At 50.9% G+C, this 24,042-nt stretch overlaps 2 protein-coding genes and 1 long non-coding RNA gene across 4 annotated transcripts in view; 2 read left to right on the top strand and 1 right to left on the bottom strand.

The window, feature by feature from the left end:
• Positions 1–752: 752 nt before the first annotated feature.
• Positions 753–3,793, bottom strand: LOC136314582 (15 kDa protein B-like). Its single transcript, XM_066245629.1, has 4 exons — positions 3,446–3,793; positions 2,683–2,784; positions 1,925–2,002; positions 753–1,457 (listed from the first exon to the last, which is right to left on the bottom strand). Exons 1-4 carry the CDS (start codon positions 3,776–3,778, stop codon positions 1,317–1,319), a joined length of 654 nt encoding a protein of 217 aa, XP_066101726.1. The 5' UTR covers positions 3,779–3,793; the 3' UTR covers positions 753–1,316.
• Positions 2,012–10,257, top strand: LOC136314583 (uncharacterized). The gene is made up of 2 exons (XR_010727336.1): positions 2,012–2,182; positions 9,845–10,257. It is a non-coding gene; the product is annotated as an uncharacterized lncRNA (long non-coding RNA).
• An 8,673-nt stretch (positions 10,258–18,930) lies between these two features.
• PTPN23 (protein tyrosine phosphatase non-receptor type 23) overlaps positions 18,931–24,042 on the top strand; it is a 36,266-nt gene continuing 31,154 nt past the window's right edge. The window contains exon 1 of one of the 2 annotated variants that reach the window (XM_066244652.1): positions 18,931–19,093. In XM_066244652.1, the coding sequence (XP_066100749.1) occupies positions 19,010–19,093 (84 nt within the window). In that variant the 5' untranslated portion in view covers positions 18,931–19,009. The remainder of the gene's footprint in view (positions 19,094–24,042) is intronic. The other variant, XM_066244653.1, reaches the window with a different exon arrangement.

Below are 24,042 nucleotides of genomic sequence, written 5' to 3'. Positions count from 1 at the left end.
TGGGGTTTAAATAGATAGTGTGTTGACTTACAGATCAATTTGGGGAGAATTACCATCTTGAAAATAAGAAGTCTTCTAATCCACGAGCATAGAATGTTTATCATTTGTTTAGATCTTCCTTGATTTCTATCAGCAATATTTTGTTATTTTCAGTGTGCAAGGTTTGCACTTCTCTTACTAAAATGTTCCTAAAGCCTGACCTGTGGCGACGCAGTGGATAAAGTGTCGACCTGGAACGCTGAGGTCGCCGGTTCGAAACCCTGAGCTTGCCCAGTCAAGGCACATATGGGAGTTGATGCTTCCTGCTCCTCCCTTCCCTCTCTCCCCCGTTCTCTAAAATGAATAAATAAAATCTTTTTTTTTTAAATGAAGTTTCTAAAAATAAAAAGTTCCTAAATAGTTTAATGCTATCATAGATGGGATTGCTCCCTTCCTCTCTGCAGGAGGCAGTCTGATATGTAAGTCTGGGGTTCAGGCAGAGGTTCTGCCTGGAGCTTTGTGATAAAGAATGAGGCATAAAGAAACTTAAGGCAGCTGAAGAGGCTGGGGCAGATCACTCCACCTTCCTGAGCCTCCGGATGGCCCCCTCCACCCTCATCCCATATTTCTCTCCATTGTCCCTGTCCTGACCTTCGGACCCACGGGTTCCATGATGCACCGTGGAGTTTCCCCCAGGGCCTGCTTCCTTGGTCTCCTCACCCCAAGTTCAGTCAGTCCAGCTCTTAACACTATTCATTCACTCATTCATGTAATCATTTATTTCAGAAATATTTTATTGAGGCTCTCTGCTGTGGTTCTCACCAGAGGATGGGCTGACCCCCCTTGGAAGTGCTTGCATATATGAAGGGACATTTATTGTCACAGTGGTGGGGCAGGAACAGGGGTGCTCAGGGTCCTGCACATAAGGCACTGCCCTGGCAGGAGGACCTCACTGAGAAACTCATTCCACAGCCACCAGCAGCTGGCCCTGGAGGCCTCATCTGTGAGCACCCACAGTGCTGTCTCTCTGGGGACACAGCAAGTAATGCCAGCATGTTTTGAGGATCATGAACGCTCTGATGAGGCGAGAACACTTCTGCCTGGGGGAAAGCAGGGAGGCTTCCTGGAGGAGGTGACTTTGGCACTGTGCTTTGAAAGATGAGTAGGATTCACAGACATAGAATGGGCAGGAATTGCAGGCAGATGGAAGCAGGTGTGTAAAAGCAGAGGCGTGCGGATGGGCTCGGACTATGTAGGAAAGGGTTACTGAGGGTAGCAGAGAGTGGATGGGTGGAAAGAGGTTGTGGTGGGGATGTGGGGTCTCCCCTTCTCCAGCCCTAGAAATTCCTCAGGATACCGGAGATGATGTCATACTTGGCTTTCTCATACATTTCCCTGACATTGGGTGGCAGCTGGGAGAGGTCAACCTCCGAAGCAGCTGCCACAGCGGATGTAGCAGAATTATTCCTCTGGGCGACCTGCAGAAGTGATGCTGGGTGGTCACTCCCATCTCCCTCACTGATTGTCACACCTCATTTCCTGTCCTGCCCATGGCCCCTCTGTCCAGGCAGCAACATGGGTGCTGGTGCTGGCGGTGGTCCCCAGTCAGGCTCTTCCATTCAGAGACCAGTCTGGACAGGCCTGGACTCTGGGACTCACTGGCCAGGACGCTCCACCTCTAGTTTCAGTTTCCCCTAGTGTGGGCATTGGGAGCTGGGTCGGTTTCCAAGGAGTATTTTGGGCCCAGAGCAGAGCCAGTGTCCTGCCTGGGAAGGCAAAGTGCCCCTCCCAGCCCTTCCCAGCCCCCACCACCAGCCTCTCCTCCCCTTCCTTCCTGCCAGACAACCTCCCATCCTCAAGATCCCGCCTGACCACTTTCACTGAGGACAGCCACATCGGCCCCATTCTCCAGATGAGGAAACTGAGGCCCAAGGCAATGGCTTACCTTGTTTGAGATGCAGCTGAGTCCCTGGGCGCGGGCACTCTCTGACGTGGAGAAGCTGGTGGTACAGGTTCGCTCCTCCTGCGGGGCAGGGATCACAGAGGCTGGAAGCGCTTTGGCTGAATGTGCCTACCCCACAACCCACCCAGCATGTCCCTCGTCCTCCCAAACCGGAGTTGCAAGCTGAGGACTACCCCAGGGCCAGGGAGAGGCCACCACTGGGAAGAACCCAAGAGGACTAGATGCTCATCCATCATCAAGGTAAGGATGTTCTTGTTAGTTACTCAGTGGGAATGACCATCCTCAAATTAGCATGCCTGAAGGGAGTCCATTTATTTAAAATTTGTGGGTACATAAAAAAAGACACAGAGGAGGACACACCCATGGCTGTTGGCAGTCCCCAAGTAGTAGGACTGCGGGACATTTTTACCTTATTTTATTTTGCTTCTCCACAATTTGTTCATTTGCCATCATAAAATGTTGTTTTTTCTAATTTTATAAAAGCGGTCATCTTAGTTGCATGATGGTCCCGCTTTGCTCTTTTTCATTTTAGTAAGTTTTAGCATGTGTTGCTTTTATAATAAGGATTGAGAATAATTTATAGGAGGAGAAAGCAATAAGGGAAAAACCGGTTTTTAAAAAGGCTTCTACAGTGAAACTTCACATGGCCAGGTGAGGTGGGTGGAGGCGAACAAACGCACAGCCCCACCCTTGAGGCAGAGAGAGGATAGGACATCCTGTCCCTGGGCCGAGAGACTCACCCCACCCCTCCTGAAGGCACACGGTCGGGTCTGTCTCCTCCGCTGTCCTGCAAGGCACACTGTCTCTTTAATTCTGAACCGGAGCTGCTTGGTGTTGGGATCCTACAGAAGAAGCAAGTGAAAACTCCTGACCATCTCCCTTTTACAGAGGGGGGAGCAAAGGCACAGGGAGGCCGCAGTTATAAGCTGGAAGGGGCTGAGCCGAGGTCTGCACTTGCCACCAAAACCAGGGGCTTCCTAAGTGGCCTCAGCAGAGATATAAGGTGTGCGGAGCTTTCGGAAACTAAGGATACCACTTCATAGGTGTCGATCTTGAGGGGTCATTTCCTGTCTTTGCCCCTCAATTTCCTCTTCTGTGAAATATGAATAAGGATACCAGCCTTGCACGCTCAGCTACCAGAAGAGAGGTGATGGGGAGGAAAGGGGACACTGGACGCCCCTGGGGAGGCCAGTCCCTTTCCTGTCTGTCCTTGGAGACAGCTCTGTAGATTCCTTCACGCCCAGGGCCTGGGTGCAGGCTAGATTCCCAGACTCCACATTTCACGCCTGGGTAAAGGCCCAAGTCTCCCAGCTAGCCAGCTGTCCGGCCAGAGATTACGGTCCTTTCTTACCTTCCAGTGGCAAAGAACTGGGAGAAACATTGTAATAATAGCAAGAAAAGCTAATGTCAGTCAAGCCAGGCATTCTTACCTGCCTGCTGTCCTCACAGGTTGCTAAAAGGTAGATGCTACAGCTTCCCTGGCCTGGGCCCGTGGACACTCACCGGACTCGGCAGTGGGATGACGTCCACCAGGCGGAACAGGGGCTGTCCTTGTGATTGCCCGTCGTTGATAGTCTCCAAGACCTGGGCGGCAATCTGCCTGTGGCTCTGCTGGCTTTGGGCCACAGAAGCCATTGCTGCCAAGCCTGCCACCAGCACGAGTACCCTCCAGGCCCCTGCCATTGTTCCTTCTCTGATCCACTGCCCCTTGCTGTCCCTTTTAGGTGCTTCTTGGGCTGCCTTGCCCAAGGACTTCTGGTGACACACAGGGCTGGTGCCTTCCTGAAAGGGGCCTTTGACAGACATCCGCTGTTGGCCAATGTTTCGAAATACCATTGGCTAAGTATTGGGCAAATGAGTTTGTAAAATGTGATTTTTCAAGTCTGCTTACTTTTATTGTTACAAAATGTCACTGGGCAAGTGCCAGGCAGGTAGTATATGTCTGTGAAATTGCAAATTACCTTCCTGCTTGGGAAGGGCCATTGCCTTGCTGATGTGTGCTGGAGGAGAGATTTTCACGTGAGGAAGTTTTGAAAAGAGCAGAGAAGAAGCCAGTTTTGCAGAGAGAAAGCCTTGATGGCAGAGAAGAGAAGATGTGCAGGTAGGGAACCAGAGCTGAGGGACTTTATGAGCTCTGTTGAGACTGGTGAGGCCTTTGAAAGAATTCATTTTTATTGATTTTAGAGAGAGGAGAGTGAGAGAGAGAAAGAGAAAGGCAGAGGGGAGTAACAGGAAGCATTGACTTTTTGTTGCTTCTAGTATGCACTTTGACTGGGCAAGCCCAGGGCTTCGAACTGGTGACCTCAGCATTCCAAGTCAGTGTTCTATCCACTGCGCCACTACAGGTCAGGCTAGGTATCTTTGTGTATTAAAACTGTGGTCTGGCCTGACCAGGCGGTGGCGCAGTGGATAGAGCGTCGGACTGGGATGCGGAAGTACCCAGGTTCGAGACTCTGAGGTTGCGCGGGCTCAGCTGGCTTGAGCAAAGAGCTCGCCAGCTTGGACCCAAGGTCGCTGGCTCCAGCAAGGGGTTACTCGGTCTGCTGAAGGCCCACGGTCAAGGCACATGTGAGAAAGCAATCAATGAACAACTAAGAAGTCGCAATGCGCAACGAGAAACTGATGATTGATGCTTCTCATCTCTCTCTGTTCCTGTCTGTCTGTCCCTGTCTATCTCTGCCTCTGTAAAAAAAAAACAAAAAACAAACAAACAAAAAAAACAAAAAAAAAACTGTGGTCTGGCCCTGGTCGGTTGGCTCAGTGGTAGAGTGTTGGCCTGGCGTGCGGAAGTCCCGGGTTCGATTCCCGGCCAAGGCACACAGGAGAAGTGCCCATCTGCTTCTTCCCCCCTCCCCCCCTCCTTCCTCTCTGTTTCTCTCTTCCCCTCCCACAGCCAAGGCTCCATCGGAGCAAAAGATGGCCCGGGCGCTGGGGATGGCTCCTTGGCCTCTGCCCCAGGTGCTAGAGCAGCTCTGGTCATGACAGAGCGACGCCCCGGATGGGCAGAGCATCGCCCCCTGGTGGGCGTGCCGGGTGGATCCCAGTCGGGCGCATGCAGGAGTCTGTCTGACTGCCTCCCCGTTTCCAGCTTCAGAAAAATACAAAAAAAAAACCACAAAAAAAAAAACCCAAAAACTGTGGCCTAATATTTTCTTTATTTGTAAACTGGTTTTATTCCTGATTAATAAAGCCAGGGGGAACAATTGCTTAAGATACTTTTTGTTCAGAGAACTAATTTCAAAATGCTTAAACAGCCTGACCAGGCGGTGGCGCAGTGGATAGAGCGTCGGACTGGGATGCAGAGGACCCAGGTTCGAGACCTCAACATCGCCAGCTTGAGCGCCGGCTCATCTGGTTTGAGCAAAAAGCCCACCAGCTTGAACCCAAGGTCGCTGGATCCAGCAAGGGGTTACTCAGTCTGCTGAAGGCCCGCGGTCAAGGCACATATGAGAAAGCAATCAATGAACAACTAAGGTGTTGCAACGCGCAATGAAAAACTAATGATTGATGCTTCTCATCTCTCTCCGTTCCTGTCTGTCTGTCCCTGTCTATCCCTCTCTCTGACTCTCTCTCTGTCTCTGTAAAAAAAAAATTAAAATAAATTAAAAAAAATGCTTAAACAGGAAACTTGTCCTTTTAAATGAGTCGAGGCCTTTGATTCTAGGAGGAACTGGAGAAGATTCTCCCGGTTGTGGAACCGGAAAATGTGTCAGTAGCTTTGGGAGCTCTGAATGAAGAGGGAAGTGTTACCCTGTGTGTTTGTTTGCTCATCGGCCAGTGTGAGACTTTATCATTTCTTTCTTTTTTTTTTCATTTTTCCGAAGCTGGAAACGGGGAGGCAGTCAGACAGACTCCCACATGCGCCTGACCGGGATCCACCCGGCATGCCCACCAGGGGGCGATGCTTTGCCCCTCTGGGGCATAGCTCTGTTGCGTCCAGAGCCATTCTAGCACCTGAGGCAGAGGCCACAGAGCCATCCCCAGCGCCCAGGCCATCTTTGCTCCAATGGAGCCTTGCTGCGGGAGGGGAAGAGAGAGACAGAGAGGAAGGAGAGGGGGGAGGGGTGGAGAAGCAAATGGGTGCCTCTCCTGTGTGCCCTGGCCGGGAATCGAACCCGGGACTCCTGCACGCCGGGCCGACGCTCTACCGCTGAGCCAACCGGCCAGGGCCAGTGTGAGACTTTAATAAAAAGAATGGCCCACCATTTTTTGGCTCCACTGTTTCTTTACTGTCTGCCCAAATTTAATGTGAACCTGCATGTGAATGGCCATGATGGTGGCGGCCTGTGGCCTTACACTAAAAAACAAGTAGGTTTGGGCCACAGGTCAGGGTCTAGGAATGAGGTTAGAGCCCTGAGCTTGGGGGCGGGAGACTTGTGTGATATTGAACAAGTCCCTTCACTCTGGGTCTCAGTGTCCCCACCTGTGCTACAAGGAAGCCGCCTCCAGCTTTGACACTCCAGAATTTCGTGCTGTCTCTGCCTGGCTGGTCTGGTTTGATCGCAAACAGCCTTCCAGATTATGAATTCTGTGTATGACAGTTCCTAAGCCAAGGGCACAAAGGGATGACCCAATCTGAAGCTGTGCCCAGGTTGACATCCACAATGTTACATACGTTCTTTTAAATTTATTTATTGATTTTAGAGAGAGAGGAAGGGAAAGAGAGAGAAAGACAAATATCGATCTGTTTCTACATGTGTCCTGACCACCCCAGCCAACCGAGCTATCCAGCCAGGGCAATGATACATTCATTTTAAAAAATTGGCATCAACCTTTAAAAATCTTGGTTCCTGACTTTGAAAAAAAAAAAATCATACGATCTGACAATCCATGGCTCATGGTCCCTCATGGCTGTGAAGGCAACACCCTCTCTGGAGAGACCCTCACTATCAACCTTGTCTTGGCCACTCCCTGCAGACAAGGCTGTCCCGGAGAGGACTTGTAAGGATTCCTAGCTGCTGGAATAGTCCGCCCCAGCAGCAGCCTAGAAGGGGATCAGCAAGGCCTCACCATCTTCCAAGGGCTCCCATTTTCCCTTGGCTCCATCATTCCCGAGGCTCTGCCTGTTAACTTCCCAACCTGCCCTTGGTTGTGGGGCTTCTCCTGAACAAGACTCAGAAACGGGGAAGGAGAGCAACTACTGGGTGTTCCCATGACAGCCCCCCGGTGGGGAAACCAAGGCACAGAGCAGCTCATGATACTTCCTCCTAAGGGTAGAGCTGGGAAGGTCAGAGCCAAAGGGTGCAGGAGGAGCAGAGCGTGGAGCTGTCCTCCACGGGCCCCACTTGTCCTTGGACACCCCAGTCTCTGCAGGCATGCTGTATAATGGCGAGAAGTTAGAAGCAACCCCAGTATGCGTCTAGAGGGGGTCGTTTAGTGTAATTGGGGCGTGTCTATTCACAGAATACTGTTACTGCTTATTGGAATACAGACCCACTTATCGGTGGGTGACTATGTTCATCATAGGTTCTCAGCTGAAGAATGAGATTCTGCTGCAGCTGGTCCTGGGTCTATCGTAGGTCCACAAGGAGTGTGAATACGGAAAGATGGACACACGCTGTGCAGTTCTCTGCAGCAGTTAAGCAACGGTTCTCAACTGGGGGGATTTTGTAAAATTCATTGTTTTAAAGAGTACAATTCAGAACATTTTCAACACCCCCAAAAGAAACCTTGTGCCCATTAGCCGTCACAACCCCTGTCCCCCCTCTCCTCAGCCCCTAGCAACCACGAATCTACTTTCTGTCTTTATAGATTTGCCTATCCTTGGTATTTCATACAAATGGAATTGTATGCTGTGTGTCATTTTGTGCCTGACTCATTCACTTAGCATGTTTTCAAGATTCATCCAAATTGTGGCATGGATTGGTACCTCATTCTTTTTTATGGCTGAATTATATTCCACTGTATGGAGATACTACATTTTGTTTATCCATTCATCAGTTGATAGACAAAAATAAGTACATTTTTGCTATTATGAATAATGCCAGTATGACTATTCACATGCAAGTTTTTGTGTGGGCATATGTTTTCAGTTTTTTTGAAGATATAGATAGATAGATAGATAGATAGATAGATGGAATTTTTAGGTTGTGTGGTAACTCTATGTTTACATTTCTGAGGAATTACCAAACTGTTTTCCAAAGAGCCTGTACCATTTTTTATATTTACCAGCTATCTGTGAGGGTTTCACTATCTTCACATCCTTGCCATCGCTTGCTTTGTCTATCTTTTTTATTACACCCATCTGGCGGGTATGAAGTGCTATTCCATTGTGGTGTTGATTTGCATTTCTCTAATGACTAATAATGTTGAGTTTTGTTTTATTATTATTTTTTTTTTGTATTTTTCCGAACCTGGAAACAGGGAGGCAGTCAGACAGACTCCTGCATGCGCCTGACCGGGATCCACCCGGTATGCCCACCAGGGGGCGATACTCTGCCCATCTTGTGGCGTCGCTCTGCCGCAATCAGAGCTATTCTAGCGCCTGAGGCAGAGGCCACAGAGCCATCCTCAGCGCCCGGGCAAACTTTGCTCCAGTGGAACCTTGGCTGCAGGAGGGGAAGAGAGAGACAGAGAGGAAGGAGAGGGGGAGGGGTGGAGAAGCAGATGGACACTTCTCCTGTGTGCCCTGGCCGGGAATCGAACCTGGGACTCCTGCACACCAGGCTGACGCCCTACTACTGAGCCAACCGGCCAGGGCCTGAGTATCTTTTTTTTGTGTGCTTGTTGTCCATTTGTAAATCTTTGGAGAAATGTGTAGTCAGGTGTTTTGTGCATTTTTAAATGGGGTTATTTAGCCCTGGCTGGTTGGCTCAGTGGTAGAGCGTCAGCCTGGCATGTAAGAGTCCCGGGTTCGATTCCTGGCCAGGGCACACGGGAGAAGCGCCCATCTGCTTCTCCACTCCTCCCCCTCTCCTTCCTCTCTGTCTCTTTCTTCCCCTCCTACAGCCAAGGCTCCATTGGAGCAAAGTTGGCCTGGGTGCTGAGGATGGCTCTGTGCCCTCCGCCTCAGGCGCTAGAATGGCCCTGGTTGCAACAGAGTGATGCCCCAGATGAGCAGAGCATCACCCCCTGGTAGGCATACTGGGTGGATCCCGATTGGGCGCATGAGGGAGTCTGTCTGACTGCCTCCCCGTTTCCAACTTCAGAAAAGTACAAAAATAAATAAATAAAAATAAATTGAGTTATTTGTCCTTGTATTGTTGAACTGTCCACAACTCTTTTTTTTTTTTTGTATTTTTCTGAAGCTGGAAACGGGGAGAGACAGTCAGACAGACTCCCGCATGCACCCGACCGGGATCCACCCGGCACGCCCACCAGGGGGCAATGCTCTGCCCATCCGGGGCGTCGCTCTGTCGCGACCAGAGCTACTCTAGTGCCTGGGGCAGAGGCCAAAGAGCCATCCCCAGTGCCTGGGCCATCTTTGCTCCAATGGAGCCTTGCTGCGGGAGGGGAAGAGAGAGACAGAGAGGAAGGAGAGGGGGAGGGGTAGAGAAGCAGGTGGGAGCTTCTCCTGTGTGCCCTGGCCGGGAATCGAACCCGGGACTTCCGCACGCCAGGCCGACGCTCTACCACTGAGCCAACCGGCCAGGGCCCACAACTCTTTTAATATTAAAATGTTTCAAGTTCCCATGGGGGCGTGGGAGCCTCCACTGAAACCAAGGCTTTAGATGCTGTAGAATGTCTGCTTGGGGACTTTGCAGATCCCTCTTCCATGGCTCCTCAGCAGGTTCAGCTCAGATTGTCCTCAGCAGTGACAGCGGAGCAAATGGAGGCCTGGAAAAGTTAGGAAACTTGTCCCAGTTACACCACTGAGTCCTTTGTATAATGATGAGAAACTGGAAGGCTTTCCCTGGAGAAGAGTAACAAGGAGACCTTGACTCTCTGCTCTGCTTCTGACAGGCTGCCCTGAACAAGAGATCCAGATTGTTCTTATGGCCTCATGATGGAGCCAGGACCAAGGATAGGACTCCTAAGAGGAGACATGTCAACAAGAAAGGCCTCTTGACAACAGGTGGAGTCCAGCATGGCAGAGGTGGCCTGGGAGACATTGAACTGAGTCTGGACAAACACTGAGCAGGGAAGTTGGAGACTAGGGGCCACAGCATGCCTGGCCTCGCCAGCATTCATTTTCTCTACCCCTCCTCCTATCCCATCAGGCCCCATTTCCCTTTGAGGATCTGGGAGAGGATCCCTTGACTTAGTCTAAGTCAGCCAGTGACTTCCATCTCCACACCACCATTGCTGATTGGTTCAGGGTGTGCATGTGATTAAGCTTGTCCACTTAGAATACATCTCAGAACTTTTGGTGGGAATGCCAGGCACTTTTTTCTTCTCCTGGAAATAACCAAGAAAATGTGACCAGATGCAACAAAGAAATATTGGGATGCAAGGCAAGCCCCTTAGGTCACCACAGAAGGCAGAGAGGAGAGAGAGAGAGATATCCTTATGACATCATTGAGCTGCTGGGTCACACTTTGCATGAAGGTGGAGGGCATCTGGACATTATAGTTTACGCTAGTTTGAGTGGACTTTACTTGCAACATGACATTGCTACCAATGTAGGACTTAGGTACCCAATGGAAAGAGGTAGGGACAGACCATGTAGCCTTTATGATCCCATCAAACCATAAGACTCTATGACACATCCAAAGTTTGATGTTGAAAGGGAGTATTCGGGCCTGACCTGTGGTGGCGCAGTGGATAAAGCGTCGACCTGGAAATGCTGGGGTCGCTGGTTCAAAACCCTGGGCTTGCCTGGTCAAGGCACATATGGGAGCTGATGCTTCCAGCTCCTCCCCCCTGTCTCTCTCTCCTCTCTCTCTCCCCCTCCCTCTCTTCTCTCTAAAATGAATAAATAAAATAAATAAATAAATAATTTTTAAAAAAAGAAAGGGAGTATTCGGGCCTGGAAACTTAGGTGTGGGGCACTGAAGTAAAAAAAAGTGAGGTTTCTTTTTTTCTTTGACAGAAAGAGAGAGAGAGAGAGAGAGAGGCATCAACTCATTGTTCCACTTAGTTGTGCACCGATTGATTGCTTCTCATACATGCCCTGAGGCTTGAACTAGTGACCTTGGGGTTGAGCTCATGCCCTTGGGATCGAGCCTGCGATTCCAGGATGGAACCAGTGACTTCGGTGCTCTGGGACGATGCTCTATCCACTGTGCCACTGGCCAGGGCAAGGTGGGTTTTGTTGACAGGTAGACTTTACAGAGTACAAGTTCAAAAGGTCAAGCTCCATTATAGCTCTACAAAAATCCTTCAATAACTTGTGCTTAATAATCCTTCAATAACTTGTGCCTCAGGGTACAACTGTGGAAGCTCTGCCTCAGCTTCAGAATCCCATAGACCTGAGTTCAAATCCTACCTCTGCCACTTTCCCAACAGTTTTTTTTTTTTTTTGTATTTTTCTGGAGCTGGAAACGGGGAGAGACAGTCTAACAGACTCCCGCATGCTCCCGACCAGGATCCACCCGGCACGCCCACCAGGGGGTGACGCTCTGCCCCTCCGGGGCGTCGCTCTGTTGTGACCAGAGCCACTCTTGTGCCTGGGGCAGAGGCCAAGGAGCCATCCCCAGTGCCCGGGCCATCTTTGCTCCAATGGAGCTTCGGCTGCAGGAGGGGAAGAGAGAGACAGCGAGGAAGGAGAGGGGGAGGGGTGGAGAAGCAGATGGGCGCTTCTCCTGTGTGCCCTGGCCGGGAATCGAACCCGGGACTTCTGTACGCCAGGCTGACGCTCTACCACTGAGCCAACCGGCCAGGGCCTCCCAATGGTTTTGAATCAGTCTCCCTGGGATAGGATTCAGTGCCTTACCTGCAAAGCAAGACATAGCAACTCTCACCTTGTCACAGTGGGGAGAGGATTAAAGGTAATGTGGGTGGATGACCTGGGTCAACACATGAGGCAGAGGAAGCCTCAGGTGTGGTGGCTTTTAGGGCAGTGAGGCTCCGGATGTACCTGAGACTGTCAGCAGCACTGAGCTCTGAACCCCTGCAGGCTCTGAGTAGGAGACAGCTGTTAAGCTAATTTTTCAGATGAGGATGTTTAGTCACTAGGAGGTTAGGAACGGGGCCAAGACACAGAGCTGGAAAATGGAGGTTCTGGGAGGTGCTAGGCTACCAGTCGAGGGTAGTGGCAACCACCATTCCACTCTGCCCTCAGTGGGGGTCTGTGGGTCTTGTCCCAATCTGCTGGAGCTGAACTGCAGAGAGCAAGGGTAGGATTCCTGGTGTTCGGCAAGAGGTTTCTCCAAGACCCTCCCTGTAGGCAATTTGACCCTGGGCCTGAGGTTGGGGCTGGGGGTGGGTGAGGCCCTGGAGGGTGGCTGGAGGAACCAGGGAGCAGGAAGTGGACATCAGGGAAAAGGCCCCCAACCTGCAGGAGGCAAGAGGTCCCCTTCAGGTGAGCAGCTTCACACCACAATGCTTTACTCAGCCAGCAGCACAGGCTGCTGTCTGCAGCTCCTTCTGAATGTCCCCATAGCTTCCGTGCCTCTTTGAGAAGAAGGTTGAAGCAAAAAGCTTTCACAAGGGCCAGAAGACTATGAAGAAAGAAGCCCGGTGTGCCCTTGGGCAAGCCTCTGCCTTTCTTGGGCCTCAGCTTACCTCTTGCTCCAATGGGGTGGTCAGGAGGAAGGCAGAGATTACAGGACCCTTAGCCCTTGCCTAAGTGGGGTAGAGAAAGTGGTTGTGACCCCACTGATCCGATGGGGACACAGACCTATTGTTCCAGAACCAGCAATATGGACACAAGTTGCCACAGGATCCACAGACACAGAAATGGTGTTTAGCAAGGCCCTGGCATCTGAGTCCCACCCACAGTTGACCTCACCCCTCACCCAGCAGGTTTGGCACTTCCCTGGGGGGGCTACCAGTCTCCAGGTTCTCACTGCAAAGTCCAGGAGATCTCAAAGTTCTGCCATCTTTGGCTGTGCTACTGCTCACTGCCCAGAACCAGGCAATCCTGAAGGCCCCACCTACCCCGGAAGGTCCTCCCTTTCCGCAGCCTGAACCAGGTGGTTTGTCCTAGGTAGGGGAGGGAGACATCCTCCGATGCCTCCTTTCCATTCACAGTCACTGGTACAGGAGTGCCTCTCATCCGAAAATTAAACCTGGTCCTGAACAACAACAACAACAAAAAACACAATTTAAAATCTGCTCGGCCAGGCTTTTCGTGTAGCCAATGGTGCCCAGGTTGTAGCCTTGGCGCCATCTACTGGCGTCTGAGAGCTGCGGGGCGCTCTGGTTTTGTGGACGGGCCTCAGAGGCCCCTGGCCTTGCGTATATATTTGTGAACCTGTCGTGCTGGAGCCTTTACTATGGAGAAAGTAGCCAATGCTCCCAGGGTTCTTGGAGGGCCTGGGACGCTCTGGAGGGAGGAAGAGCGCTGTATCCCTGAGCAGCTTCGTCTTGGCTGTTCCCATGGGAACCTCCTTCTGGGCCAATGGGAAGGGGGCTGTCTCAGAGTCCCGCCCTAAGCTCCAGGTGCCCGGATGGTGGCTGGGCCGGAAGGGATACAATGGGGACCCTTTTGCCCTGGCTTCCAGTCGGCCAGGTGAGACCAGGAGAGCTTCCTCCCCTCTTTCCCTTTCTTCTCCTCCTCTCCCTTCCTCTGCCACACCAGACCTCTGACCCTCCCTCAGCGCCCACATGTGCTTTTGGCGGCCTCTTTGCCTCTCCATGTCTCAGTTTCCCCACTTGAAGTACAATGATTCTGGGTTGTCTTCCAAGGAAGGTGGCATCAGAGGAGGGCTCCAAGGTTCCCGTTTCTTCCTGGATACACCTCTTGGTGCTTGTTGGCAGTCTTTCCAGGTATACAGACACCCAGCAGTGGAACTGTGCCCAGCAGTAGGGCACAAGGGACATGTAAGCATCAACCTGACAAGATAATGCCAAACTGTTTTCCAGAGCGAAGGCAGCAATTACAGCCCTGTCTGCAGTGAATGAAACAGGGCTCTGCCTCCTCACCATCAACTGTCTTTGTCTGACGTGTACTCATTCATCTGATGAGCATAAAGCTGACTTCTTCATGCACTTCGGGACCATGCTCCAACCAACCAATTTCCTTTAAGTTCTGAAAAACATTCTTTTTTGGGGAGGCAGGGACAGACAGGAAGGGAGACAGATAAAAAGCCTCAACTCATAGTTGCGGCACCTCAGTTGCTCATCGATCGCTTTCTCATATGTGCCTTGACCAGGGCATGTCACTTGACTCCAGCCGAGCCAACGACCCCTTGCTCAAGCCAGCGACCATAGGGTCATGTCCATGATCCCATGCTCAAGCTGGTGAGCCCACGCTCAAGCCAGATGAGGCCGCCCTCAAGCTAGAGACCTCTGGGTTTCAAGCCTAGGTCATCAGCGTCCCAGGCTGATGCTCTATCCACTGCACCACAGCCTGGTCAGGCTAAAAACTTTTTTTAAATTAATTTTTAGAAAGAGAGAGAAAAGGAGAGGGGAACATCGACTTATGTCATCATTGCTTGATTCTTGTATGTGCCCTGACCAGAGATCGAACCCACAACCTCAGCATGTCAGGATGACACTTTACCTGGCCGTGGCTCTTTTAACTTTTTATTTTGACCTAATTTCATCAACTTGTAGTAGTTGCTTCCTGTATGTGCCTTGACCAGGCAAACCCAGGGTTTCGAACTGGTGACCTCAGCATTGCAGGTCAATGCTTTATCCACTGAACCACCACAGGTCAGGCCAGATTCTCCAAATGTTAACATTTTACCATATTTTCACCCTCCTCTCTCTCTATATAGATCTATAAATACACACACACACACACACACACACATATATACACACACACTTATATAACATTCACTCCACCTCAACCACTCTGGCTTCCTTGATTTCTTCAGGCTGGCCGGCAGCCTTGGCTCAGGGCCTTTGCATTTGCTATTCTCTTTCTAGAATGCTCTTCCCCTCACTATGACCTTGGTTGCTCCTTCACTTCCTTCAGATCTCTGCTTAAATATTATCTTCTCAATAAGCCTTCTATGATCAGTCGGTATAAAAGATATGAAATTGCAAATGTTCCCTTCCTCATGTTCCCACCCTTCTTCTTTCCTCAGCAGTTACGCCATCTAATTTACCATACATTCTTTATTGTGCTAACATCTGTCTCCCATCATTAATTGTGACCTCATGAGGGCAGAGATCTTTGCCTGTTTTATCCAGCAGCGCCTAGAACAGAGCATAGGGCACAACTGAATAGATATTTGGTGAATAAATGAACTGGGAAGGAGAAGACCCAGGCTCAACCTGACTTCCATTCACTTGCTGAGAGACCTGAGTGGTCCACACCCTAGTCCAGTCTTCAGTTCCCACACTGGTAAAATGGGGAAGATGGCTGTGTGTCTCTGAGGCCCTTCCGGCTGTTAAGTGTGACCGGTTTTGAAAAAGAGGCGGACTGACCTAGCTGAATGGGTGTTTGCTGCCCCCTTGTGATGAGGCCTACACTTCCCCAAGTACTAACTAGTCTTATGCTTCCCCAAAGTCCCAACTCTGCCTGTTTCTGAGTAAATATGTGCATTAGGAGGGCACCTCTTACCCCAGACTCCTTTCCGCTGTGTCCATCTCCACCCATTGTACCCCTCCCCTCCGTACAGGGTTTCTTGGTCTTTGATGCCTCTCATACCAATTGCCCTCCATATCACTGTGATTGTGTTATGGGCTGAATTGTGCCCCCCCCAATTCTATTTAGAAATCTTAATCCCCAGTACCTCAGAATGTGACTTGATTTGGAGAAAGACTTTTCTTTTCTTTTCTTTTTTTTTTTTTGTATTTTTCTGAAGCTGGAAACAGGGAGAGACAGTCAGACAGACTCCCGCATGCGACCGACCGGGATCCACCCGGCACGCCCACCAGGGGGCGACGCTCTGCCCACCAGGGGGCGATGCTCTGCCCCTCCGGGGCGTAGCTCTGTTGCGACCAGAGCCACTCTAGCGCCTGGGGCAGAGGCCAAGGAGCCATCCCAGCGCCCGAGCCATCTCTGCTCCAATGGAGCTTCGGCTGCGGGAGGGGAAGAGAGAGACAGAGAGGAAAGAGAGGGGGAGGGGTGGAGAAGCAGATGGGCGCTTCTCCTGTGTGCCCTGGCCGGGAATCGAACCCGGGACTTCTGCACGCCAGGCTGACGCTCTACCACTGAGCCAACCGGCCAGGGCTTTTTTTTTTTTTAAACAGAGACAGAGAGAGAGTCAGAGAGAGGGACATATAGGGACAGACAGGCAGGAACAAAGAGAGATGAGAAGCATCAATCATCAGTTATTTGTTGTGACACCTTAGTTCAGGGGTCCCCAAACTTTTTACACGGGGCCAGTTCACTGTCTCTCAGACCATTGGAGAGCCGGACTATAAAAAAAACTATTTTATATGAACAAATCCCTATGCACACTGCACAGATCTTATTTTAAAGTAAAAAAAACAAAACAGGAACAAATACAATATTTAAAATAAAGAACAAGTAAATTTAAATCAACAAACTGACCAGTATTTCAATGGGAACTATGGGCCTGCTTTTGGCTAATGAGATGGTCAATGTGCTCCTCTCATTGACCACCAATGAAAGAGGTGCCCCTTCCGGAAGTGCGGTGGGGGCAGGATAAATGGCCTCAGGGGGCTGCATGCGGCCCGCAGGCCATAGTCGGAGACCCCTGCCTTACTTGTTCATTGATTGCTTTCTTTTTTATTTTATTTTACTTTATTTTATTTTTCATTTTTCTGAAGCTGGAAACGGGGAGAGACAGTCAGACAGACTCCCGCATGCGCCCGACCGGGATCCACCCGGCACGCCCACCAGGGGCGATGCTCTGCCCATCCTGGGTGTCGCCATGTTGCGACCAGAGCCACTCTAGCGCCTGGGGCAGAGGCCACAGAGCCATCCCCAGCGCCCGGGCCATCTTTGCTCCAATGGAGCCTCGGCTGCGGGAGGGGAAGAGAGAGAGAGGAAAGCGCGGCGGAGGGGTGGAGAAGCAAATGGGCGCTTCTCCTGTGTGCCCTGGCCGGGAATCGAACCCGGGTCCTCTGCACGCTAGGCCGACACTCTACCGCTGAGCCAACCGGCCAGGGCTGATTGCTTTCTCATATGTGCCTTGACCGTGAGCCTTCAGCAGACCAAGTAACCCCTTGCTCAAGCCAGCGACCCTGGGTCCAAGCTGGTGAGCTTTTGCTCAAACCAGATGAGCCTGTGCTCAAGCTGGCGACCTCAGGGTCTCGAACCTGGGTCCTCCACATCCTAGTCCGATGCTCTTTCCACTGCGCCACCACCCGGTCAGGCAAGAGAAAGACTTTTTAAAGAGATAATTAAGTACAGTATGATTATTCAGTAAGACTGGTGTCCTTGCAAGAAGAGATTAGGACACAGGCATGCACAGAAGGAAAGCCATGTGGAGACACAGGGAAAAGACATTCTTCTTCAAACCAGAGTCAGGCCTCAATAAGCCAACTTGGTGACACCAGGACCTCAGACTTGCAGTTTCTGGAATGGTGAGAAAATTAATTTCTGTTGTTTAAGCCACTCAGTCTGTGATACTTTGTTATGGCAGCCCTGGCAAATGAACATACCACTGCATTTACAGGGTCTGTGTCTGTAGTTGTAGCTTAACCACAGAAGCACCACCTGGGCTGAGGTGGTCCCACTCTATAAAAGACAGCGAGGCTAGGGGAAGGACAGTTGTTCTAAGAAACACAGGGACCCATCACCCAAGCTCCTTGGAATCTTGGAGACTAGCCAGAGCCCCCTTTCACACCAGCAGTTCCCCCTACCTGGAACACTGGCCTCTCTATAGGATCTCCCTGTCTTGCCAGGCTCACCTACGGCTCCTACTCCTCTCCTGTCCCTTCCTTCCTGCTCCAGCCCATGCTGACCTACAACTGCTTAATCCTGATCTCTTTATTTTTTATTTTTTTATTTTTTTAATTTTTCTGAAGCCGGAAACGGGGAGAGACAGCCAGACAGACTCCCGCACGCGCCCGACCGGGATCCACCCGGCACGCCCACCAGGGGGCGACGCTCTGCCCACAAGGGGGCGATGCTCTGCCCCTGGGGGGGGTTGCTCCGTTGCGACCAGAGCCACTCTAGAGCCTGGGGCAGAGGTCAAGGAGCCATCCCCAGCGCCCGGGCCATCTTTGCCCCAATGGAGCCTCGCTGTGGGAGGGGAAGAGAAAGACAGAGAGGAAGGAGAGGGTGAGGGGTGGAGAAGCAGATGGGCGCTTCTCCTGTGTGCCCTGGCTGGGAATGGAACCCGGGACTTCTGCACGCCAGGCCCACGCTCTACCACTGAGCCAACTGGCCAGGGCCTAATCCTGATTTCTTGCTGGCCTCATGTTTGGGGCCCGGACTCTCTGTGTCCAGTGGCCAAACTGCTTCCAATGACTTCCTGCTTCCCTGGTACCACGTCCCCAATCGTTCCTTTCTTGGCTATGCTATGCTGTAGTCTCCCACCTCTCAGCCTGCTCTGGTCCAAGCTGCTGTGCCTACGTCTAGCAACTCCCTATGGCTGGCCATTACCTTATCATCGGAGAACCCCAGAATGGGCTGCTTTACGCTCCTGCATTGCATCTACTATATATTTTGGGGGCAACTTTCTCCTCTTCTTCATGGTTGGGGGATTGTTAGGGCATGAGCCTTAGCCTCAATTCCTCCACCTCTAACAAAGTAATCCCAGGATGGTGCTCCAAAAATAAGCTCTTTTAAGATGCTGGTAAATTTTTCGTCGCAGTCAAAGCCAGGTCCGGTAGGTGTGTTTGGCCCAGAAGGAAGAAACGAGCTTGCGCCGTACCTCACAGTTAAGTAAGGAAGACTACTACTCCCAGAAACCCCTTCGGCTCCGGCGGGAGTTTTGTTCTTCACGTCCTCTCTGCGGAGGAGACGGAACTGCGCATGTGCAAAAGGCTGCGCTGGCGGGGCGGGACTGCATCTCCCAGCAGGCCGTGCGAGCATTTTTCAGCCCCGCGTGACGAGAGCCTTCCGGCGCGGAGGGGCGGGGCGGTGCGCACGGCGGAGTCCGCAGCTGGGGTAGCCGAAGGGAGCGGCCCGGTGGCCGGCGGGCGCTATCCGCCATGGAGGCCGTGCCCCGCATGCCCATGATTTGGCTGGACCTGAAAGAGGCCGGTGACTTTCACTTCCAGCCGGCTGTGAGGAAGGTGAGCGCGGCCCCCCACCGCCCCTTCTGCGTATTTTCGTCGTCTACCCGCGCGTGACGCCCCCTGCGCGTCCATCATCTCCCCAGGCCCTGTTGGGTGGGGCGAGGAGGGTCCTCCGCTGTATTTGCCCCCCTCCCCCTACTTCTCCGCGGGCCCGCAGACCCTGCTACCCCTCTTCGCCCGTTTCGGGCTCGCACCGCAGCCTCGTCGGAATCTGCCTCTTAACTTCTGTCCTGGGCCAGCCTCGGTTCCCACCGTGGCACCACACTTCGGTGTGACGCTCTGGACCTGGTTCTGCTCGGCGCCTTCTCTCGCCGGAACCGCCCCGCAGGTAGCGTTGGGAGGTCCCGGCCGTCTGGGTTGTCCGGCTCTGTCTGGCCCTCGGGGCACCGTCGTTCCACCACTGGACTGGGACAGACGCCGTCTTAGGACGGGGGCCCCGGTGACCCAGAAGAACGGCAGACCTGTGCGCCTGGGCTCTTTCTCAGCACCCTTTGAACCAAAAGATACAGTGCCATGTCATTTTGGGGAGGGTTGCTGCTTTTCATAACTGCCTATGTGTTGAATCCTCAGCCGGACGGGGAGTCAGGCAGGTTTCGAGTTGATGTAGGCAAGATCAGGTGTGGCTGGTAAAACATTGGTGCCAGGTGTGTTGATTGGGCATCAGGTGCTCCCAGAGACATGGGAAGGGCCACCTGCTTGCATTGAGGGGCAGAGTAGAAGTGAAAAGGAACAGTCGGGGCTGTTGCAACCTGGCATCCTTTGGATCACGATGTGTTTCACAAAGCTGTCGCCGGAGGAGGTCCCAGGTAATCTAGGTAGGTGGTGCAGGTTGCTTGAAAAAAGAACCAGGAGAAAGGAAATGGGTTTGGAAGTAGTTTCCCAAGAAGCTCTCTCCCTTTCTCTCTTCACACCGCCACTGCATTAGTTCAGACACCAACAGTTTGTGTTCTGCTGAGTTCCTCATTTAATCTCTTTGGATCTCTTTTTTCCTCATTTATAAAATCAGGAAGTTAGAGTAACTGAGCTAAAATTCCAAGTGTTTTATTTTATTTTTTTCAGAGACAGAGAGAGAGTCAGAGAGAGGGATAGACAGACAGGAATGGAGAGAGATGAGAAGCATCAATCATCAGTTTTTCATGGCAACACCTTAGTTGTTCAGTGATTGCTTTCTCGTATGTGCCTTGACTGTGGGCCTTCAGCAGACTGAGTAACCCCTTGCTCGAGCCAGCGACCTTGGGTCAAAGCTGGTGAGCTTTTTACTCAAGCCAGATGAGCCTGCACTCAAGCTGGCAACCTCAGGGTCTCGAACCTGGGTCCTCCACATCCCAGTCCAACTCTATCCACTTTGCCACTGCCTGGTCAGGCTCCAAGTGTTTTTTTGGGTTTTTTGTTTTGTTTTGTTTTTTAAGTAAGGGAGAGGCAGGGAAAGGGATGAGAAGCATCAACTCCTAGTTTGAGTCACTTTAGTTGTTCATTGATTACTTTCTTACATGTGCCTTGACCCCGGGGGGCTCCAGCTGAGCCAGTGACCCCTGGCTCAAGCCAGATGAGCCTGTGCTCAACCCCATGATCTTGGGGTTTTGAACCTTGGTCCTCAGCGTCCCAGGCTGACATTCTATCCACCGCCTGGTCAGGCAAATTCCAAGCTTTTGTTACATCTTTCCCAGACTTTGGTCATTTCGCCATCTGCTCTTTGATTCAGGTACAGTTCCTTACCTCTCTGAATTCCTCTTTCCATCCTTTTTCTGGTGACCGTTGCCTGTGCCATATATATATATATATATATATTATTATTTTGTATTTTTCTGAAGCTGGAAACGGGAGGCAGTCAGACTCCCGCATGCGCCCGACCAGGATCCACCCGGCACGCCCACCAGGGGGCAATGCTCTGCCCCTCTGGGGCGTCGCTCTGTCACGACCAGAGCCACTCTAGCGCCTGGGGCAGAGGCCAAGGAGCCATCCCCAGCGCCCGGGCCATCTTTTGCTCCAATGGAGCCTCCGCTGCTGGAGGAGAAGAGAGAGACAGAGAGGAAGGAGAGGGGGAGGGGTGGAGAAGCAGATGGGCGCCTCTCCTGTGTGCCCTGGCTGGGAATTGAACACGGGACTTCCGCACGCCAGGCCGACGCTCTACCTCTGAGCCAACTGGCCAGGGCTGCCTGTGCTATATTTTTACAATTTAATTCAAATTGTAAGTGACCCAAAAGGTGTCTCCATGCTCTTCAGTCTAGAAGGGTTCTCTCTACATAATTGGCACTCAGGAAAATGTGTGAATGACAGTTGGAATTTGGAGATTGTGGATGGACATCTAGTGGATAAAAATCTTAACTGAGAAGCTCCTAGGACAGGGGTCAGGAACCTATGGCCCACGAGCCAGGTGTGGCTCTTTTGATAGCTGCATCTGGATCGCAGACAAATCTTTAATAAAAAAAATAACGTTAAAAATATAAAACATTCTCATGTATTACAATCCATTCATTTCCTACCGCTCATGTTCATGGTTGCGGGTGGCTGGAGCCAATCACAGCTGTCCTCCTGGACAACAGCAAATTTTTATTGGATATTGCGTAAGTACACAGGTCATTGTGTGGCTCTCACAGAATTACATTTTAAAATATGTGGTGTTCATGGCTCTCTCAGCCAAAAAAGTTTTCCGACACCTGTCCTAGAAGATGACTTTGTTTGAATTTAGCCTGATGCTCTCTTATTTCCTCCTCTTTGGATTAGGAAAGATACTACCATTTATTTGGGTGAACACACAGTAACTGTGTACAGAGATGTGTTGTAGAATTGGGCACCTGAAACTTGTAAAATTATGTTAATTAGTATTGTCCTAATAAATTCAATTAAAAATACAATAAAGGCCCTAGCTAGTTGGGTCAGTATAGATTATCAGCCCGGCATGTGGAAGTCCCAGGTTCAATCCCTGGTCAGGGCGCTCATGAGAAGTGACCATCTGCTTCTCTTTCCCTCCTGCAGTCAGTGGCTTAGTTGATTTGAGCATTGACCCCAGGCTCTGAGGATAGCTCGGTTGGTTTGAGCATCAGCATCAGTAACTGAGGATAGCTCAGTTGATTCAAGCCTCAGCCTCAGATGGCGGTTGCAGGGTGGATCCCAGTTGGGGCACAGATGGGAGTCAGTCTTTCTATCTTCCCTCCTTTCACTTAAAAAAAACACAAAACCAAAAACAAAAGATTGTGGTGTATATTCGCACAAACCCACTGAGCAGTATGTGGTTAGGCTGGGCTTGAGAATGGCCAACTCCTTTAGAGCTCTATGGAAACTCCCCTGCAGAGGAGACTGCGGAAGCCGCTGCAGCCTGGGAACTCTTCCTTTTTAAAAAATTATTTTATTTATTGATGTTTTTTGAGAGAGGAGAAAGTAGGGGTGGGAGGTGTGGGCCAGGAAGCATCAACTTGTGGTAGTTGCTTCCCATATGTGCCTTGACCAGGCAAGCCCAGGGTTTCGAACCTGTAACCTCGGTACTCTAGGTCAGGGGTCCCCAAGGACTACGGTCCACAGGCCGCATTCGGCCACCTGAGGCCATTTATCCGGCCTGCTGCAGTTCCGGAAGGGGCACCTCTTTCATTGGTGGCACAGTGCGGATGCATCCTGTGTTCCTGAAGTACTGTATGTGGCAGCATCGCTCAGGTACAGTACTACTTCCGGTGACACAGGATGCATGCGTCATGGCTCCGGAAGCACGTCATATCACTTGTTACGGCTAGCAGTGACAAATATGGAACCAGACTTTGACCATCTCATTAGGCAAAAGCAGGCCCATAGTTCCCATTGAAATACTGGTCAGTTTGTTGATTTAAATTTACTTGTTCTTTATTTTAAATATTGTATTTGTTTCGGTTTCTCTTATTCCTGGTGAATAAGAGAAAATACGTTTGTTTGTTAGTTTTCATGGAATTCATAATCTAGTAGAGGAAATTTAAAGTTAAATGGTGACATCATTTGAAGAGTAGAAATATGTTAGTATATAGAAGTACCAGATTAAGGAAGGTCCATCTGGGAAGGCTTGCCAGGAGGTGGGTTTTGAAGAATGAAGAGGAGTTTTCCAGATTCATAAAGGGTTTCTTTTTTCGTGAGGGTGGGCTTTTTTTAAAAAAACTTTCATAATGGTTGGTATTGATTTTATTTCCTGTTGGACATGTCTTCAATTTCCTGTTGGAATAATGTGAAGTAAGTACTAAGAGAACAGCAAGCTAATTTTAAACTGCAGTGCCAAGCTTTAGATATGGACACCTGGGCCTACATAATCTTTCTTTTTCTTTCTTTCTTTCTTTCTTCCTTTCTTTCTTTTTTATTTTTATTTTTTTTATTTTTCTGAAGCTGGAAACGGAGAGGCAGTCAGACAGACTCCCGCATACGCCCAACTGGGGTCACCCGGCACGCCCACCAGGGGGTGATGCTCTGCCCATCTGGGGCATCGCTCTGTTGCGACCAGAGCCACTCTAGTGCCTGGGGCAGAGGCCAAGGAGCCATCCCCAGCGCCCGGGCCATCTTTTTGCTCCAGTGGAGCCTCGGCTGCGGGAGGGGAAGAGAGAGACAGAGAGGAAGGAGAGGGAGAGGGGTAGAGAAGCAGATGGGTGCTTGTCCTGTGTGCCCTGGCCGGGAATCGAACCCGGGACTCCTGTAAGCCAGGCTGACGCTCTACCACTGAGCCAACCAGCCAAGGCCTTTTTTTTTTTTTTTTTTTTTACAGAGAGAGAGGAATAGACAGGGACAGACAGACAGGAAAGGAGAGATGAGAAGCATCAATCATTAGTTTTTCGTTGCACATTGCGACACCTTAGTTGTTCATTGATTGCTTTCAATATGTGCCTTGACCACGGGCCTTCAGCAGACTAAGTAACCTCTTGTTTGAGCCAGTGACCTTGGGCTCAAGCTGGTGAGCTTTTTGCTCAAACCAGATAAGCCTTCTCTCAAGCTGGTGCCTT

This window comes from Saccopteryx bilineata, chromosome 10 (assembly GCF_036850765.1).
Source record: "Saccopteryx bilineata isolate mSacBil1 chromosome 10, mSacBil1_pri_phased_curated, whole genome shotgun sequence".
Taxonomy (NCBI): Eukaryota; Metazoa; Chordata; class Mammalia; order Chiroptera; family Emballonuridae; genus Saccopteryx; species Saccopteryx bilineata.
The sequence above is the reverse complement of the archived record's forward strand: the minus strand, read 5'-3'. Positions and strand labels throughout refer to the sequence as shown.